Below are 21,562 nucleotides of genomic sequence, written 5' to 3'. Positions count from 1 at the left end.
TAATGAGAGACTTATGAAAAAGTTATTCAGGATTATTAGGAATTATTGAGCTATCACTTAAAATATTAACAGAAGTGATTATTTTACAGCTTACCCAGATGAAAGATGGCAATACGGAATTATTTATGTATTTTCTATGAGATTTCTTTAATATTTCTCTTAAATCTCTAATTGAGTCTCCTTTTTTAATCTTAAATTTTCTGGCAGTTATAGCTTTAAATCGTATCAAACACAAAGACTCATACTTTAACATTTGATGTTGATTTATAGACTATCTTGAACTTTTGGAAAACATTTTAAGTGACAAAAACAATGCTACCTTTTATTAATGTGAAAAAAAAACGAGTAAGGAGGAACTTCCTTTACTCTAATTCTACAATAGTAGTAAACAGTATATAGACTTTGGTACTTCTTGTAATTTGAATATATCCAAAAACTCCCACCCAAGCTCTTCTTGCTCTTGACCTTATAGCCACTAACAGAAGCGATTTCCCAGAAGATCAGCAGAGCTATCAAGTCTTCTTTAATAGAACATGGTTGATCAAGTTTGGTAACTGCCCAACTAACGTTCAAGTAATTAAGTTCACTGGAGGAGTTGAAGGGTCAGCATCATTTGGCATCACTTTTGCTTCTTCCTCTACCTATTGGCAATATCTTAAGCAAAACAGAACGAGGTTCCTGTGGTTATTTTTTACAGTGTCACCCAGGAAGTGTTTGGAAATCTTTCTGGGAAGCAGCGGGTCTTCTTTAAGACTTGATTGGTAGATCTGATTATGGAGTATCTGAGCATAAGATAATTTTCATATGCTATAGACAGTCATAGCAACACCTTCCATACAACAGTTATTTTTTTACACATTTTTAAAAGAATCAAATCAGAAAGAGTCTTTTAAGTCATTAAATACTTTGTCAGTTTCTTAGAAGGGTATTTCCTCTTTGATAAAATAACATTGGAATAAGTTTTTTTGGAAGCATTTACATGTTTGCTGTTAAGTGTCATTGAGAATCATGGGAAGAACCCAGTCAAAAGCATATTGTACATCTCTCCAAATATGAACACATTCTACCTTTTGCCCATATTTGGGTATAATGATAAAAATGAACATGTCAGTCTATACATCTAATGTTTTTAGTATTCATTTTCTCCAATTAAGTTTTACTTTACTTTTATATGCAATTTTTACTTAGGAATATATAAATATTTGGGCGCTATAACAGATAATTTAGAACATCCACAGAAATTAGCAAGACATTTAAGTTTAATTTTAAACCATCACTATTATTATTTTGTATTCATATAGTTATAAAATTAGTCTCCCAAACAATTCATGAGTATCATGAATATTTTCTCACCAGTATGATGAAAATCTTGAAGGAATTATTTTGAACTATGTTTTTGGTAAATACATTATTTTCGCAGTAGGGAATTGTAGGGAATTAGCACGAAATGCATTGGTCAGAGATGGTAGAAGCTTCCAAGTGACTTATTCAAATTTGGGTGGAACAAGAAACAGAGAACTGAGAGCAGAAAGATAAATGGGTATCATCTTCAAAGACTGACTCAGTAACAATCTTTTGCTATTTAGATTAGAAATACAAAGGTTGCACAACTTCCCTAAGTGTGTCACCAACTGGGGACCAAATATTAAAATACAGAAACCCATGATGACATTTTACTACAAACTATAACGAAGAGTTTCTGTAGAGGAAGTCTAGCTTAAGCTTTAAAATAAAGGGAGCTACACAGAAGTAGACTTTGACAAGGATAGATTTAAGTTTTTAAAACATCTCAAGTTGATTAGATTATCTATTTCGAGATTGCTAGTGTCTTTATGTAAAAATTTGGGATGATATATTGTTATCTTTGTAATCACTGGACTATAGATTATCCTACGTAATTCTATTTTCTTAAAACCAACAAAACTTTCTAAAAGACAAAAACTACATAGTGAAGAAAAATAAGGCGAATTGACAGTGAGTCGAGGCGCCGAGGAGGGTGGCCTATTTGCTGGGCTTTGCCTGAAATGGATACCCCGATCTCTTATGATGACTACCAAGTGGCTTTCCTGCCTGACTACGAGAACCCTCGAGCGTGGATTCCTTCTCATGAGAGAGTATACCACCCAGACTACAACAATGAGTTGACCCAGTTTCTGCTTGGAATCGGCACACTGAAGAAGCCTCTGGGTGCTCAGCTGGGATTTAACATCTGGGGAGGAAAGGTCTCCCAGCTAGACATCTTCATCTCCAAGATGATTCCAGACTCTGGTGCACATCAAGCAGGACTTCAAGAAAAGGACCAAGTTCGAGCTGTGAATGATGTGGATTTCCAGGATATTGAGCACAGCAAAATTATCATCGCCAAAAAAGAGAGAACTGTGCACTAGGGTTTGTGCAGCGCACATCACTCCATGTCGATTCTGTCAGAGCAAGCTGGCTAGCCCTCTGAGAAGCCAGTGAGGAAATTCTACTCTCAGCGCCTTCTGGCTTAGCGGATGGGGAAGATGGGGAGATAACTTACCAGCTACATTCTATAAAAACTATACTATACTTGGAGTTCCCTAGTTTGCTAGGTGAGTTTCATTTTGGAAAAGGAGAAAGTTGATGATGTCTAGATATCTGTATCCTGTGTGAAAAGTCAGCTAGAAAGCAACTTGCATTTATCAGGTACCACAGATACCTATGCAGCTTATTTTATTTTTAGAAATCAGTAGACAAAAAGAGTCTGGTGGACCTTCCATGTGATTTGCCTGGCCATGCCATCCAGTCCTTGGACATATACTTTGGAGTCCAAAACACTTATGTGACTCCAAAGAGACACTGTTTTTGCCCCTTCCTCCCCATCTTCCCAAAGTAAAAACACAATGCCAAATAAATGTGACTTGAATGATTACAAAAAAGAAAAATAGGGCACAATAGAGCGTAAGAGAATCAAGATAATAAAATATCCACAGGGACATATAAAAATGGGAACTGAAGTTGGGAGACTTGAAAACGATTAAAGAAATGAACAGGAAGTTTTCATGAATATGGATGAAAAAACTGTAGTCTTCAAGTACCTAATAATGTATTAAGAGAAGAAAATGTAACAGAATAAGTCCACCAGACAATAATGAGTCTGGAGTTAGAAGACAACAAATGAAACATAAACAATAAAATGGACATTTGGGTTTGATAATGATATAATTTATTTCAAAGCTAGAAAAGGTTAGAAAGTAAATGTTGCTTACCAAATTAATTAGTGTATGTAAATTGATCTCCTTAGGCACAAACTTGAATTACTTTATCAAACAAAGACATAAAGCTAGGATGCAGTTGTAATATGAAAACATGTATTTGAAATCATAGGAAAAGAAAAGAAAGACTTTAAATGTTTTCAGAAGCAATAATTAACATCCTAAAGTAGAGTATAGATAATACATAAAAAATTCAACAGATAAACTTTAGTCCCTCAAAACCCGTAAAGAATTAGATTTCTAACATATTATCCAAATAGCTATTCCCTCCATAGTCTTGGAATAGCTATCTGAATGGTCACTTTGATGTGACTTTAATGTTTAGTAGCTGCTCAAATCAAAGAAATAGCAATTTTCATTCTTATTACATGAATACAACAGAGTTGAAGGTTAAGGTCTTAGGGCCATGCAGGAGGTTTCTCAGAAGGAAGTTGGTAAAATAAAACTGCTGTAATGTATAATCTCTGTAATTTCCTTTTTAAATATATTCTTTCACATAATGCATCCTGACTGCAGCCTTCTTTCCCTGCATTCCCCCTAGTCCTCCTTTACATCTGTGTTCCCTCAGATCCACTTCTCCCAGTTTCCCTTCAAAAAAGAGTAGGCCTCCCAGGGATATCAACTTAACAGAATAACAAGATGCAATAAAAGTAGGCACAAACCTTCATATCAATGTGGAACAGGCAACCTAGTAGGAGGATAAGGGTTCCAAGACTAGAAAAAGAGAGACACCCCCACTCACACTTTTAGGAATCCCACAAAAAAGCTAATAAAAATGACAGTTAAAAGAGGAAGAGATTATGTACCTGGAGTACTGACCATGCCCCCCTGGGGTGTGGTCACAGGTATGTGGGAGAATTCAGGGATAAAAGAGGATACAGGAGTGGCCTCTTGCTCTCTTGGATCCCAGAGGAGGTTTGGGGACCATAGAGTGCTGACCCAGTTCTCACATCTCATGTAAGTTACTTCTCTCTATCTTAATAAATACTCAACTACCTTTCCCCAGCATCCTTAGAGTGACTGATTTCCCTTCACAAGTTAAGCCCTCACAAGTCCTACCAAGTTGATTCTACCAGCCATGTTCTCATGGTGTCCTCTACTCCTCTCCTTCCAAACATCCTTCCTCCCTATTTTCCATACAGTTCTCAAGGCTCCACCTATTGTTTGACTCTGGGTCTCGGCATCTGCTTCCATCAGCTGCCTGAGGAAGCCTCTTTAATGATAATTGGACTAGGCAAAATCTATGAGTATAGCAGAAAATCATTAGAAATCATGTTATTGCCTTGGAGTGGGCAGTTGTGCTTGGTTCTAATCTAGGTCTCTGTGCCACCCAGGCAGTGTGGAACATGAGTTCCTTCTCTTAGCATGAACCTTAAGCTAGATCATTGCCCCAGCATAGCTTGTAGACAGGACAGATATTGGGCTGAAAATTTTGTGGCTGGATTGGTGTCCCTGTCCCACCACTGGCTACAGAAGATGACCAGTTCTGACTTCATATCCTCCATTACTAGGAGTTCTTGCCAGGTTCATGCGCATAGGTTGCAGGAAGTTTCTACTACACTAAGTATCCACATTGCCTCCCTCCCAATAATGTCCCCCAATTCCAGTCATTCTTCCCCTACAATATTCCTCAGCTCCTCCCTCCCATCCCTGTTTTCTATTGTTTGCATCCCCACCTGGCCTGCAGTCCTCCTGCATAATCTATTCAATTGCCCTTACTTAGGGTGATCCATGTGCCCCGTCCGTCCTTAGAGTTAGTCTCTGTAATTTTCTGACTGTTAACCGGTCATACGAAAGGTAGATATAAAGAATTCACTAAATTTCAAATACACACACAAGACAGAAATTAATTGTTTGCCAAGTTAAAAAAATTATGATGGAACGAACCAAATAACACAGAAGGTACTGCTGTGCTCAAGGTCATGAGAATGAGTGGTACTGCTGTGCTCAAGGTCATGAGAATGAGTGGTAGTCATCTGGTTATGGAGTCACCTTACTAACACAAATCACAGTTTATGGTAACATCCCTGCTGGGCTCCAGGTTTTCATTTTCAAAAAGGCTTATTGTTAAATCAATGATATTAACAATATCTAGAATGAAATCCCAAATGATCAAGCACAAAAGACACATTTCAAAAAACTCTGATCTGTCCAATAGTTATCGAAAGTACTGTAAAACAGTATAGAATTAGCAAGCTAAGAATATCAAGAAAACTTAGTAGCTTAAAGAGAGAATATATCATAAAAATGTTAGATGACATCCTAAGTCATGATGAGAAAGTTTAATATTTTGTCTTTAAAATGAAAGAAAATAGAATGTTACCCTTTCTTCATTCACCACACAAACTGATAACAATTGCACACTTACATGGAAGCACGTTGTTGCAAAAACAAAAGCTTCAAATAAAATATTAGAAAAAACTACTCACCATGTCTGCAATAAATCTCAGGAGAATGTTGCATTTTTCAATTATACCACAACAAATAACATAAAACTCTTTTAAAAGTAAAAAGTATACTTTATGTGGATTCTAAAGAAATATGGAATATCTTGCAATGTCCAAGTTGTATTATAACAAACTAAAGAAAAGATTCCTGGGGTATGACTTTTCAAGAGTTGCTACTAGGATTCAATAAATCAAGGAGATGGACAGTATGTAGCATATTTACAGTCCCAGTACTTATGTATTAGAGGCAGGAGCGTTGGGAACTTAAGGCCATCCTTGGTTAAATAGTGAAGATGAGTCCAGACTGGGCTATGTAAGAACCTATCCCTGAAAAACACAAAGCAAAACAAAACAAAACAAAACAGAACAAAAACAAAATCCCAAACCAAAAAACAAACCCAAACTCAAACCAAAAAAATTGAATCAGAGAGATATATATATCGTAAACTAATATTAATAATAACCATTCCTGAGAATGTAATTTTGAATGCAAGAAGCTTTTTGAAATAAAGATGTGTAATGAAAAACTATAAAATATGGTGAGTGATGAGTAACCAGAGAATAAATTAAATTAAGTGTGTGAAAACTCACAGCAGAATGTAACTTTTAATCTCAATTGCATCAGTTACTATTCCAAGTACCAACATTAAACAGCAAGGACCAGGTTAGAGGATTGTGAACAACTGTAACTTCTTCAGAAGAGAAACATTCAATCTGCCCATGGTGGAGTAGAGGCAGGAAGACCTCTGTACTTTGAAGCTGGCCTGTTCTACAAAGAGTTCCAGGTTAGTGAAACTCCATTTCAAGGAAATAGAAAAGAGAGATAGAGAGGACACACACACACACACACACACACACACACACACACACACACACACACATATATATGAATAATAGGGAAATTATATGATGTGCTAATGATCCACAAGACTTAATATAGACTCTTTAGGAGGCAAATAAGTAAAATTCATCTTCATAGCAGTCTATCTTTTGCTATGTCTTGGAATATTAGGAATAGATAACAATTAAATGGTAATGATTAGTTGATAAAACTTAAAATTTACAACAAAGATGAGACTCTACAAAGATAAATATGTAAAGCCTGGGTCATGTTTGGAGTTTTTCAAGTAATTCAGGAACGGAGCAGGAAGACAGAAATTCAGAAACATACAAAAGTTTCCCCCCAAAAGTAAGTCAACAAACATAATCTGATTATCATATAAACAACATTGCACTGAACGGATGAAGAATAAAGATCTCTTTATATTGCTCAAAGATAATTTACAGAAATTGAACATATGCCGAGGCATATAGTAAGTATCAACAATTAAAATGAAAGAAATTATAGAGTGTGTTCAGACACAGTGGAATGAGATTGGAAACTAGGAACAAAGGAAAGCTGGAAATTCCCCAAATATTTTGAATTCATAAGACACATTTCTTATGCTTTTAAACTTAACACAAGCATCACTATAATGATATATAAATAAAGCATATTAAAAGTTGTGGGGATGTAGCTTTATTTCTCTATAAGGGTTTGTCGGTCAGAAAATGCATCCTTTAACACAAAGTAATCCAAAGCTATAATAAATAAGGTTAAAAAATTAACTAACACTGCAAGATTAACAAAAATCAGTATATACTATGCAAACAAGAAGATACTGGATAACACAGGAGTTAGTTCTTTACAAAAACAACAACACTATTAAAATATGTCTGTAACACCTGCTCCAATTTTCACAAATGGGTAAATGTTACAAAAGTATTTCTAATTTTAGAGAATTTATAAATATCATGTGGGTTATAATAATACTCCTGAACAAGTTAAGTATTATGCTTTGTCTTTGAAATTTTATTAATGTATATTAATTATGCAGATGGTTTCATTATGATATTTTATTCAGATATATAGTGTAATTTGATCATATTCATCCCTGTCACCCAGAGCTTTCTCATACACCTTCTTAGTCCTGCTGATGCCCTTCCTCTTCTCAAATGAGTCCCAATTGTCTGAGTGATAGAATATCCTTTTATTTTTATTATCCAGTGAGTTATATTAGGCATTAATATTATGTAAACTAGTATAGATAGCTTACAAGTGGTTATGCACTGAAGAAAATGCTTCCTTCTCCGATAAAAAGTAATAATCCTTACGTAGGAATGAGACCTCATGAATTACTCTACCTTCCAGGACAGGGTACTGATGGTTTCAATATTGTGCAAATCTTGGACAGGTAATCATAGCTGTTGTGAGTTCAGCAGTGGAACTGCTACAACGTTATCAGAAGTGTGTGGTTCACACTATTGCCTTGCTTCTTACACACCCTCCATCCTTTCTTCCCTTTCACCTTCTACATTCTCTATGTCTCAGGTGAAAGGGTGATTGATATAGAGGGTCCACGTAAATTGGCACATTACATCACATTTATTCTCATCATTTTTACAAGGACATTTCATAAAAGCAATGTATGAAACTCATATAAAAATGAAGCATTGGTATTTTGATGTAGTAAATATTTATGACATTCTATAATTTTAGATTGCAACATTGATGAATTTTCTGACATATCCAAGGAATCAGTAACTTTTTAAAATATAAACTGTACCAGTAAATAAGAGAGAACATTTTTAACACTTTATGAAATCAACATTGCCTTTCTATGATGTTTACAATATGATAAAAATGAAATGAAAGCAGAAAATTTAATTCATAAATTAAGAAAAACCTTAAGTATACCCACCTAGAACCTAGTAAATAAAGAGGATATTATATCAAAAGTTAAACACAGTCACTTGTTATCTGTCAGTATAGATCAGTATGTGAAGAGAGTAATAATAACGACATGGTATGATTATATCTTTTTAAATTTAAATTAGAAAAAACTTGCTTTACATGTCAATCCCAGCTCCCTATTCCTCCCCTTCTCCCCTGCTTCCCTCCAGTCCCCACCCAGCCCCCCACCCATTTCCCATTCTGTTCCTCAGGGAGGGTGAGGCCCTTCATGGGGGATCTGTAGAGTCTGTCATTTCCTTCAGGGCAGGGTCTAGGCTCTTCCCCCAAGGGTCCAGGCTGAGAGAGCATCCCTCATTGTGTGATGGGCACCCAAAGCCCATTTATATGCTAGGGATAAATATTGATCTACTACCTAAGGCCCCATAGATTGCCTAGGCCTCCTCACTGATACCTACAATCAGGGTGTCTGGATCAGTCCCATGCTGGCCTCCCAACCAGAAGTCTGGGGGCCAAGAGCTCCCCCTTGTTCAGGTCAGCTGTTTCTGTGGGTTTCTCCAACCCAGTCTTGACTCCTTTGCTCATGACTCCTCCCTCTCTGTCACTGGGTATGGTACACGTGCCACAAGCAAGTCTAAGGTATCAGGAAAAGAAAGACCAGATGTCCAGCTGTTTGTATTAAGAGAATGCTGTGCTGCCTTTATTGCCAGGAGAGAGAGTGTGTCTTTATTGTAGGTGCTAAGAGGTCTCTCTCTTGTAGGATGGAGCAGTCTTATATATACAGGCTTACAGCACAGTGGAAAAATCCCAGGTGGAAGAGAGAGTGTTTTCCTCCTGCTAGATGTTGAAGTCAGTGGGGCAATGTGGGGGCAGTAAGCCAGGACTAGAAAACAGGATGCACTGGTAGCTATCAGCTGTTAAACAACTCAGAGATCCTGTGGGGGCTAGGCCCCAACAACTGGGTTCCAGGAGTTCACTTCAATGTTTTGTTCTGGGTGTCTGCCTCTGATTTCATCAGTCACTGGATGAAGGCTCTAAGATGTCATATAAGGTAGTCATCAAACTCATTATCAGGGATGGGCATTTAAGGCAGTCTCTCCACTATTGCTTAGTTTGCCAGTTGGTGTCATCCTTGTAGATCTCTGGAAATCTCCCTAGTGCCAGATCTCCCCTCAAATCTATAATGACTGAAAAACTAAGAAAAATAATATGGTGTAATTTCATATCGATACACAGAAACTATTTGAAAACTATGAATAAACAGAACATTATTGTTTCATTATTAAGTTGCATTTTATTATCCCAGTGATAGGGACCTGAAGCTTCAGAGTACTTCACACATATCTGTTGTGTGAAGTAAAGCTCCTAAAAAAACCCTATGTTAAGAAATGTGTTCTGTAATCCACTTTCCACTTTTCTTTTGACTGCTTAGTGAATATAACACACCCAACTCACCACAACTCAATTAGAAATTCAGGGGTTCTATTTACAGATTTTCCTACTTGGATTCATTATCTCCTGTGGCTGATATCCTTCAGTTCCTTCTGTCAGTGGCAATGCTTGGACTAATTATACATGTTCCTAATCCAAAAACTTCACTGTGATAACTCTTCATTCACAAGGAACTGCTTTAAAGACAGTATTCATGATAATACTCAAGATTAAATTTGAGATATATAAATAACAACATTAGACATTTAAAAGAGACCAGATGAAAGTAACTTTGAGGAATATTTCTAAATCATTTCATTAGATTATTCAACTAAACTTATGAATTAATATGATGACATTTCCTTTTTTCTTGTCTCCAGAATTTGGCTTTTAATTTGTATAGAATATATTTTTTTCTGTAAAGCTTTTGCTATTCTGTAGTGATACATTTCTAATTATACAATTATTTCAGTGTTGCTAAAACAGGAAGTACTTATTGCAAATCTTGGGCAGTTAGAGAGTAGCCCAGTTATTCATTGCTTATATTACATCAGATATCATTTGCCACAGTTCAGTACTGCTTGTACTTTCTCAAAGCAAGTGTTACATAATTATACTAAGTGTCTGCAATTATGAACCCATAACTTTCAAGAATGACATTTACTGACTTAATTGAAGTAAATTTGGAATGAATCCTTTTTCTGTAAACACAAAATTAATAAAGACTGCCCTTTGTAGAGGACCTTAATTTCATAAATTGCATAATCTGTACATCATGTCCTAATTTGCATATTCTTCCATTCATTAAACTTTTTGACTACCTAATAGGCAAGGAGATTTATATGTGAATATCAATGGAATCACAAATATAGTATAATGGGTGTTGATGAATTCATCCTCAATTAGTGTTCAGTGTGCGTTGTCTAGTGGACCTGGCTGCTTACTAGCAGTCTTATAATTAGAATAATGTGATGAAAACCATCTACCATGGTAAATGGAAATCCATTCAAGTCAGGATGCAATCAGAATTATCCTTGTATTTCTAAACCATGTTTTCAAATAATGTTCCTCAATATGACTGTATATCAAAGAAACAGTTTAGATGATGGCTCCAGAAACTTTTAACTGATAAAGAGCTGAAGGAAACAGAAATGGTCAGCTCTAGCTGAAGATGCAGAATTGGTCCAAAATTGTGATTTCTGCTAAATCTTAATAGTGAAGATTAAATTCTCTGTAACATTCTAAAAGACACACAATACATACATTGCATAATGTAGCAAGAGTTAAATCTTTTGAAGGAGATATGGACAGAAATATAAAATCTAATATACAAAAACCATATTTGATAGTGATAACAAGACTTATTGTAATATGTTATATAGTAATACACTGAAATCATGAGGGAACTCTCTCTGGAGTGAACAGACATTTAAAAACTTCAGTTAGAGTACAGCCTTCCCAGGAGGAGGACTAGGTAATCCATGGGGCCTTGGGTAGTCTGGCATACAAACAGACTTTGAGTGTCCATGCCACAACATGGGATGCTCTCTCAGCTGGGACTCTTGGGGGGAGGGCCTAGGCCCTATCCTAGATGAAATGACAGTCACTGGAGATCCACAATTGAGGCCCTCAACTTCCTAGGGGATCAGAATGGAGACTGGATGGGGGACAGGGGACCTGATGGGGAAGGCAAGGGAGGAAGGGAGGGAGAGGGAGCTGGGATTGACATGTGAAACAAGCTTGTTTCTAATTTAAATAAAAAAGACACAAAACAAAATAAAACAAAACAAATGGGCTTTGGGTGCCCATCCCACAATGAGGGATGTTCTCTCAGTCTGGACTCTTGGGGGAAGGCCTAGGCCCTGCCTTCAATGAAATGACAGACTCTGGAGATCCCCATGGAGGGTTTCACCCTCCCTGGAGAATGGAGTGGATATTGGGTGGGGGACTGGGGTGCCTGGTTGTGGGGGGGCGGGGGAGGAGGGGAGGAAGAGGGAGCCGGGATTGACATGTGAAGCAAGCTTGTTTCTAATTTAAATAAAAAAACCAAAAACCAATCAACCAACAAACAAAAAGATAAAAATAAGAATACAGCCTTCCAATAAGCTACAATTTATAGAAAATTAAGAAGTACGAACCCTAGAAATAAGAATGTTAAAAAAGCACAAACAATGCCTTTAAACTTCATTTGTGTCACAGAATAAAATTAATCTTGAATCTTTATTTTATATAACTAACAAAATGCAAAGTATTATGTTTGAAATATAAGTCATTGATCACTCACTCAGAGGTATATTTGTAGTAAAATAGTAAAAATACTACATAGTAATTAATCTGAGTAATTGAACTATTTAATTATCTAAAATGGTTAGAAAAAATGACCTTGAACTCTTGGGGAAGGGTCTAGGCCCTGCCCTATATGAAATGACAGACTATGGACACCCCCATGGAGGGCCTCACCCTCCCTGGGGGAATGAGGGGATAACGGGGGGGGGTGGGGGGATGCACGGGAGGAGGGGAGGGAAAGTGAGAGGGACCTGGAACTGACTTGTGAAGCAACCTTTTTTTTAAATCTAAAATAAAATAAAATAAAAAAAGAAAAATGACCCAAACAAATTAAATAAACCTCAAGAAAGGACCAAATTAAGATTAAAGGAAAATTTCAATAAAAGAAAACCTATTTTTAAAAATATTGATTCTTTTAAAGTTAAATAAATGAAGAAAACATGAAATGAGAAATAATTTCCTGTGTCCTTTGAGCTTATGGAAAGTTGGAAAAATTCAACATTTACTTTAAACATGAATTACCACAATGAACTTTATAATTACTGGAATATTAAGGCCCAAACCTCTTCTTAAACCTGAGAACACAATATGCATACATCTCTATTCCTCCCATATCAGTGCTTTCTGAAATAGCTTTTTGGACTACATAACTCCAGAATTGAGGAAGGGGGGAAATTATGAATTGTTTATTAAAGGAAAACATAGTACTGTATCATTCTCTACAACAAGTAAGAGAAAATACATGATAGCACATTAACTTTAGTGATGACAATGAATAATTCTACAAAATTCTAATAAATTGAAATATGTGACATAACATAAGGTAAAGCTATCATATAAAATGCCACACAGTGATATAATGGTGAGTTTGTCATCATAGGTGTACACACCCAAATTAATCAAAGGAAAGCTTGTCTACTAGCTCTTCAATAATTGATTAACATACAATTTATAACTTTTTTTTCCTGACAGAAAACTTTTTTAGGAGTATGTATGGGATCACACAGATATTTCCACACACACACACAGTTAAAGACACAATTACTCTTAAATTAAAAAAAAACCAGCTCATTTACACTGCATTAGGTGGAGTTCAATATTTCCACTATTTGCAGCACTTTCTGGTAGATCCTGACAATACAATTACATCATAGAAAGACATAATTCGTATAAACAGTAGACAGGAGTTATGTAACTTACTATCAAATGCAGATCTAGAAAACAGAAAGAAGTCAGTGGAAAAAATTGTAGGACCAAAGGAGTTTATGAAAAAGAGTTATTTATAAGCTTAAGATATAAAAACAATAGTTCTTTTTTTAACATACACACTATAACCTTGCAATTTCTGGTGAACTCCTTGCAATTGGAAATGTTCAAACAGAGAGAAAAGATAAGGTAACCAGCTGTGCGTGCTAATGTGGGAATATCCCCTGGATGGGAAGGCAATTTCCCTAAATGAGTTCTAAACTCAGTCTCCTTCTACTCTGTCAGAATTTGTGGAAACTGAACCCATGGACAGAGGGTTACTTGCAGAAGTTTTATGATCCAACTAATCTCAAGTTCTGAACTTATCATTATAATAATTATAATACACATGTTAAGTTCTGCCCTTCTGTACCCTAGTCTTGATATATGAGTAACTTCACATATATTGGATAAACACTCATTGCTCTGATATGTTATTTGTTGGTTTTCATTGTCTGTACTTGTCTGAATTTGCTTTAATTCTTGATATCAAATTCCAAGTTTTTCAAAGCACAATTAATGATACTGAATCTGTATGGAAAGTGTAACATTTTTTCTTAGTGAGTACAGCAGAGCTCAGTCATTACAGAAATCTGTGTGGCAATTTCTCAAAAAGCTACAGCAGCCATGATCATTTAATCCAGATCTACTAGTCTTTGGCATACACCCAGAAAACCATACATATATTCAAACAATTTCAAGTCCGTGTTTATTGCTGCATTAGTCACAATAGCTAACAATTAGGGTTGGCTTATGTGTCCATTAACAGAAGAATAGATAATTAAATTGTGGTACATGGATAATGAATGGCCATATGTGGGTAATGAAACATTCACAATGGAGTTTCCTTCACCTGAAAACAACATGATATTATGAAGATTTCAAGAAATTTATTATTATAATTACTTTTTAAATTTATAAATTACAAATTTATAAATTCTGCTGCCCAAGAAGGATATGGTATTAAACTCACTTCTAAGGACTTATCATTATATTCATAAGTCAATACATTTCTCAACCCTCATTTGAGGAGCTTTTATTTGCAGATTTTAAGTAACAGAGAGGCCCACAGACAGCCAAGGTGAAGAGAATAATAAGAAACTAGAGAATTTCACTCATAAAGGTCAAATGTTAGACACCTAAGACTCAAGGATCATTGCAGAAACGGAGAGAGAAAAAGCTATAAGAACCTCAGGTTATGAATGACTACAAGGCAACATTATCTTCTGGAAGCAACAGGTAAGCTGTACATATGAATTGCCAGTAATTTAACAGCATATATACAACCTGTAGAAGCACAAGTCAGACAAAGAAAACCACCTGCCAAACTTTATGCTAATAAAAATGAAAATTAAAGCCTCAAGTTTTTGTGATATTCTCTTTAGATTTTTAAATTTCTTTAGATTGAGATCATGTGTTCAAATATCTGGAATATAGCAGTAAAGTAAATTCTTATGAAGTAATCACATTTCTTAAAGTCTCAACTCAATTCCAGTTGATACATTTATTTTGCTCAAGAAAAGGACTTTTCTAAGTTTAGATTCACAATTGTTTTCAGATTTCTCTTCCAGGATTGAGAATTAGTGTTCTGTTTGTATCTGTCCTGCCCAAGATGGTCTCATGTAACCCAGAGGTTTTTCACTGAGAAACCATGGAAGACCACCAACTCCATATGAAGACCTTGGTTTTAATTTTATTTCTGTACCTATCTTAATTGCACACAAATTCTTTTATTTGTATGTCTCTATTCTAGTTGAGGTAAGGAGATCTGGTCTGTCTGTGAATTTCCTTCCAATAATATTATATTTTTCATTCCTGTATCTTGGGGAAAGCCTTACTGACCCCATACCTTAGTATCCATCATACTTCAGTAGAGGGATTCATGTTCCTTGAGATAATACATTTGGTATTTTCCTCTTTAATGGCATATGTGAATAGCAATTCTTATATTTAACATAAGACAAAGTATTCATGTTTTATTTTTATCTTCCCAGCGTATTGTATAGTATTTAGTACATGTCAAAGGTTTTTTTGTGATTTAATGCCTGCATTAATGAAATAATGGCTTCTATAAGCATACTTTGTTGAGTTTATAGTTTTGCTATACACTAAATTTAGTACTGTATAAGCAGAAAAGAAAATAATTAAACTTGACAGGGAATGTATGCTCATGTAAGTTCTCATATAGCTTCTTCAGAGACAAAGAGATAACTGTAACTATAATAAAAATTTCCCAAAGATGATGAGGCTTCCAGTATGAGACTTCTCTCTTTCTACTACTTCCCTCCCTATCTCTTTTTTATTTATGTTTATGAGTGTTTTTCCTGCATGAATGTAAGTGCACTGCATACTTGAAGTGTCCCTGGAGGACAGAAAGTGTATAGGATCTCCAGGATTTGGAGGCATAATGGTTGTGAACTGCCAGGTTGGTACTGCTAACTGAACCTGCACTTTCAAAAGTAAGGGCAGCAGACAGTTCTAAGTGCTGAGCCATCTGTCCAATGAAGGTCTTTGTTTTACAAAAATGTAATTTCCAAATGTTTCTTTATTATTATTAATTTCATACATATGTACAGTAAAATGTATTATATCTATCCCCATTTACTCATCTCATTCTCCCATACCTATCCTGACACGCATCTTTCAGTTTCAGGTCTTTTATTATTCCTTTCTTTTAACTCATTAAGCCCAGCCACTATTGCCCATACACATGTGTGTGGAACCATCCACTAAACATTGGAAACATATCACTAGCCATATTCTTCACAAAGAATGTTTCCAACAGCCCATATACTGTCTACTACTAAAAGTTCCTCAATATGTGATGGATCCTGGAGAACATCACTGTTGGCTTTACGGACGCTGTAACGATACGCGACACACAATTACTGAAAATAAGGCTAAGTATTTTATATAGAAAATTACTCACAAGATACCAAACCCCGAGAAGCCCAGCAGATCTCAGCTAGCGACTGGACCGGAAGCCGAACTCCAGGAAAAGAGAGCGAGACTTCCTGTGCGCTGTCTTTTATGCCTTCCCCCGTAACGCCCCTAGCCATGCCCAAAAGTGGGCTTGGCTAGTGACGTAGTTCCGCCTACGTATGTATACGTCTTCACGTCCAGCCGTATACGTCTTTAGTCCTGCCTAAAGTGGGTGTGGTTAGCGGTGTGGTAAACCGCCCTTTTATTACCTCATCTGTATGCGCCTCTAGTAAGTCACATGTTTAATGGCGGCATCAGACTTCCTCCTACACATCACTCTCTTGGATGTCAGAATTTTTACTGGCTTTGAGGTTGTGTAGGTCTTATACAGGTAAAAAAAAACTGCAGTGAGTTCATGATTGCAATATCTATGCCATGTGCAAATGCAACATTTTGAATAACTCCTCTCCATCCTCCAGCTCTTGGATTCTTTCCATACTGTACCATGTACTTTTTTCCCGCCAGCTGCCTGGGTCCCACCCTGGTCTCAGCCCCCAAATAACACACGAGACACTATATTAATTATGACACTATTGGTCATTTGGTATGGTTTCTTGTGGGCTAGCTCTGCCTTAATTAATAACTCATAGCTGCAAATCTGAGTATTTCCACATGGTCTTCTCTTACTGGAGAAAGGGTCCGGTCCTCTTACTTCTCTTGAGTCCTACATGGTGACTGACTGAGCCTCAGTTTCCCAAACTTCTCCACTTCTCTTAGTCCCACCTATCTCGCTTCCCTATTGACCAACAATGCTTTATTTATCAACCAATAGGACAAATGTATACACAGAAGGACTTCCCCCATCACCATACCTTCTTCCAAGATATTCCCACGGAGTTGATAGTAGTCACAGTTCATTAAAATGTTTCATTTAGGACTGAGAACCCAGTCTTATTCTCAGTGTCTTTTTAATCATGCATTCTACATCGATGTTTGACATGTGCAAAAGAAAGGCTTTTCTCCCAAGGATGGTGGCATCTGGGGTCTATTGTATAACCATACATATTTAGTAGACAACTAGAAACATGACACCTTAGCAAAATAACAGTAACTGGTTCTACACTAAGGACTATGATATCCCCAGCCATGATCTGGGATTGACCAGGATTATAGTACCTGATAGAGTACAGACTTCAAATCCATTCAGAAAGGGATATGCTAATAAAAATTAGTTAGCTCTTTAAACTTCATTCCTGGAAGAGAATTGTGAGAATAGACTTCCATGTGCCAATCATTTGTTTCAATCTCAAATCTTTGTCTTTACAATGTCTCTATTCTTATTAGTCTTAAATAAAGACTATTTTTCTGGTTGTGATCCTAGCCTTTAATGGCTGAGCCGTCTCTCCAACCTGAAAAAGACTATTTTAAAAAGCATTTTAGTCTTGGTATTTAAAATCTTTAGTATGTTCCTTGTACTTAAAATAATAAAGAAAGTCCATATCGGCATAATCTCCCAAGTACCCCCTCCCCCACTTTTATAAAGCTATTTAAGAGGATACTTGAAAAAACAGGTGTCTCTAATATGGACTACCAGATCTCCTGAAATGACAAGATGTCTCTGTCTCGTTCTTAATGCCGTTGGGTAGCTAGGACTTTCTCGATCCACACTTCCCCACTCAGGGTAGAACACAGGGCTGTTCGGCTGGTTCCGAACACAGTCCCAAAGACATCAGTCCAGGATAGAATACCCCTGTAGGGCAGGACTGATACAGGCTGGACCCTGGCAAAGTACAAATTGCTCGGTATGTATAAAATTACTTCTAAGTATGTTTTCAGGGCTGTTCATTCATTACTAGATAACCCAGTTGTGTGTTCTTCCGTGGGGAAGGTGATTTCTCCAACTCATGGCATTCCTTAGTTTACTATTGTTCTTTGTGTAGGACTGAGTTTTTCATCCATCCACTTGCACATGTATATGAACAAGTTGGTGTCCTTTTTCTGCACACATTTGGACAGTCATGTTGATGAGAGTTTATGGATGTAGCTTCTGACATTTCTAGGAGATGCAGTCTCATTGCAAACACCTTAATGCTGGCTTTTGCATTTTTTTCTGCCTCCTGTTCCATTATGAACCCTGAGCTTTAGTTTTTATTGGAGTTTGTATCTATTAGAATTGGGCTCGAAAAAGCTACATTTTGATTAGTTGAGACTTTCTGAAATGCTCTCTTGTGTTACAAAAAGAAGTTTCCTAGATGAAGGGTATTACATGTCTCAGTGGATATAAGGACAAATATTTAAGTTGTTAAGGATTATGCTGGTTTAGTAAAGTAGCAATTTTAGGTTCTCCTCCAAGATCACGACTTCACCAGCTTTGGGATTTGACTAGGTTTCCAGCTCCAGGTATGACTTTCCTCTTCTTGATCAGGTATCAAGTACATATAGTGAGCTGCTGGTTTTCCCCCAGATATGCATGCCACTACTGCACCATTAGGATTATTGTGCCATGGTCTTTGTTGTGGTTCATAGGTAGGGTAGTGCAGTGGGTGGGACTGTTGGTTTCTTCTCTCCTTTGGAAATCTGTATGGTACTTTCTGGTATCATGAAATTTTGTCCTCTTGACAAGCTCAGTGACCTCTGGTCCCTATGTCTGACATACATGGCAACCTTAGCAACAGAGATTAGTTGAGACTTTTTGAAATGCTCTCTGTGTGTTGCAAAAAGAAGTTTCCACCTGTGAAGAGTGTGGGCAAACAAACATGATAGCAAAAACCTTAAATAATCTTGGAGTCTTTCTGACAACCGTGAGCAGCAGCTCAAAAAAGGGCTTCTCATAACTAGTGTTAGGGTTTTGCTATATGGTCTTTGACTCTTTGAGGGAACTTCGTCAACACAAATGGGAAATTTCATTTAAACTGTATATGTATATTTACTCACATACTTACGATATTATAGTAGAGAATTTTTAGGTAGATAGCATTATTTGTAATGACTTTTTTGCCACCTTTCGCATTATCCACTCTCCCAAGTCATTTTATATGCTATTCTTCCTTGTTCTATTCCCTAACTAGAGTAGTATGCCATATTTCCCATTTGCCCTATCGATCACGTCTACCTTGCCATTCCTGTCTTAGTGCTTCTCCACCTCCCTCACCTAGCAGTGGTGCCCTTTTAATTTTGTGCTTTCTTCAGAGTATACACTCTCATCTAAAGATTTGGAGCTAGGAACCTCAGTTGAGGGACACTATGTGACTTTTGTCTTTCTGAGTCTAGGTTTTCTCATTTCATATGATCTTTTCTTGTTAGGCTAATTTCCTGATTTCATTTTTTCTGTATGCCATAGTGTATATGTGCCACATTTTCATTATTCATATTTCAGTTGAAGGAAATTTAAGTTGTTTCCATCGCCTAGCTACTGTGACTACAGCAATAGTAAACACAGCTGAGTAAGTGTCCGTGGGATATGTAGCATGTCCTTCAGACATAAAAGCAAAGGAGTAGTACAGCTCGGTCACATGTTAGATTTATTTTTAGCTAAGAAATACTACTTTCATTTCATATAGTAACTTTCCTAATGATTACCAATACTCATGAATATTGTTTCACTTCTGTTTCTGCTACTGCTTTGTAATCTAGATTTTTTTTAACATTGTATATATAGGCATGTGCATGAGTGCACTTGTGTGTGCACAGGCAACTTTTACCAGTATGTCCATGTGACATGCATTTGTGTGGTAGTTAGAGAACACCATGTGAGTCAGTTCTTTCCCCCGATCATATGGGTCCTGCCCCTGAGACCCAAATGATCAGGTTGTGTTGCAAGCATTGTTGTTCCTATATTAGTTTCTTATTTTAACATTTTTTTTCCCATTTTACAGGAAATATTATTGACATTTTCTCTTCAACTGAATGGTATTCCATATTATATTTATAACATTTTTTTAAACCATACAGTGTGTTTATTTCTTTTTTTATCATTTTTTATTTTAATTTTAAATAGCTTGTTTTACATGTCAAAATCAGTTCTCTCCCTCCCCTCCTCCCGCACTCCCCTTCCCCTTCCCCCCACCCTCCCACCCTATTGCCAAATCCTTCCACATAGGGGATATCTAGAGTCTGTCATTTTACTCTGGGTAGGGTCCAGGCACTCCCCTAAGAGTCCAGGCTGAGAGAGCATCCCTCTTTGTGCTATAGGCACATGAAGACTGTTTGTATACCAGGGATAGACACTGATCCACAGCTCAGAGCCCCATAGGTGGCCCAGGCCTTCTTGCTGACACTCACATTTGGGGGATCCAGATCAGTCCCATGCTGGCCTCCCCACTGTCGGTCTGGGGTCCAAGAGCTCTCCCCTGTTCAGATCAGCTGTCTCTGCTGGTTTTCCCAGCCCATTCTTTGCCAATTTGCTCATCACTCCTCTCTCTCTGTCACTGGGTTCCTTGGGTTCAGTTCAGTGCTTAATTGTGTGTTTGCCTCTGCTTCCATCAGTCACAGGATGAAGGCTCCCGGATGGTTATAGACATCAAGTTCATTATCACGAATGGGCATTCGAGGTGGTCTCTCCACTATTGCTTAGCTTGCCAATTGGTGTTATCCCTTTAGATCACTCGAGGTCGCTCTGGTGCCTGATCTGTATTCGATTCTATGATTCCCTCTTCCCCCTATTCTACCCCCACCCCCTCAACTTCCCGTTCCCCCATGACCTACTCTGTCTTTTTCTTCTCCCCCTCTCTTCTTCCCAGCTCCCACTCCCCCTTACCCCTCACAGTGTTCCCCATCCATTCAGAGGATCTTGTCTCAATCCTCTTCTCTTGGGTACTATGCATATATGCATATCTTTTAGGTTCTTTCCTGTTTCCCAGACTCTCTATCAGTGGAAGTGCAGACTGGCACTATCCTGACCCATGTCTAAAATCCATATATGAGTGAGTACATACCATGTTTGTCTTTTTGCGACTGGATTACCTCACTCAGGATGGTTTCTTCCAGTGCTATCCATTTCCCTGCGAATTTCAAGATTCCATTGTTTTTTTCTGCTGAGTAATACTCCATTGTGTAAATGTACCAAATTTTCTCTATCCACTCTCCAGTTGAGGGGCATCTAGGTTGCTTCCAGGTTCTGGCTATTGCAAATAATGCTGCTATGAACATAGTGGAGCAGATGCCCTTGTTGTATGAACTTGCCTCATTTGGATATATGCCTAAGAGTGGAATTGCTGGGTCTAGTGGTAGATTAATTCCCATTTTCCTGAGGAATCTCCATACTG

At 37.1% G+C, this 21,562-nt stretch overlaps 1 protein-coding gene across 1 annotated transcript; it reads left to right on the top strand.

Annotated features, from left to right (window-relative positions):
* The first annotated feature begins 2,024 nt into the window (after positions 1 to 2,024).
* Positions 2,025 to 2,387, top strand: LOC101839387 (PDZ domain-containing protein 11-like). Its single transcript, XM_040746639.1, has one exon. It carries the CDS (start codon positions 2,025 to 2,027, stop codon positions 2,385 to 2,387), a length of 363 nt encoding a protein of 120 aa, XP_040602573.1.
* Positions 2,388 to 21,562: the final 19,175 nt, after the last annotated feature.

The sequence above is a fragment of the Mesocricetus auratus genome, unplaced genomic scaffold, assembly GCF_017639785.1.
Source record: "Mesocricetus auratus isolate SY011 unplaced genomic scaffold, BCM_Maur_2.0 Super-Scaffold_100006, whole genome shotgun sequence".
NCBI classification, from domain to species: domain Eukaryota; kingdom Metazoa; phylum Chordata; class Mammalia; order Rodentia; family Cricetidae; genus Mesocricetus; species Mesocricetus auratus.
The sequence above is the reverse complement of the archived record's forward strand: the minus strand, read 5'-3'. Positions and strand labels throughout refer to the sequence as shown.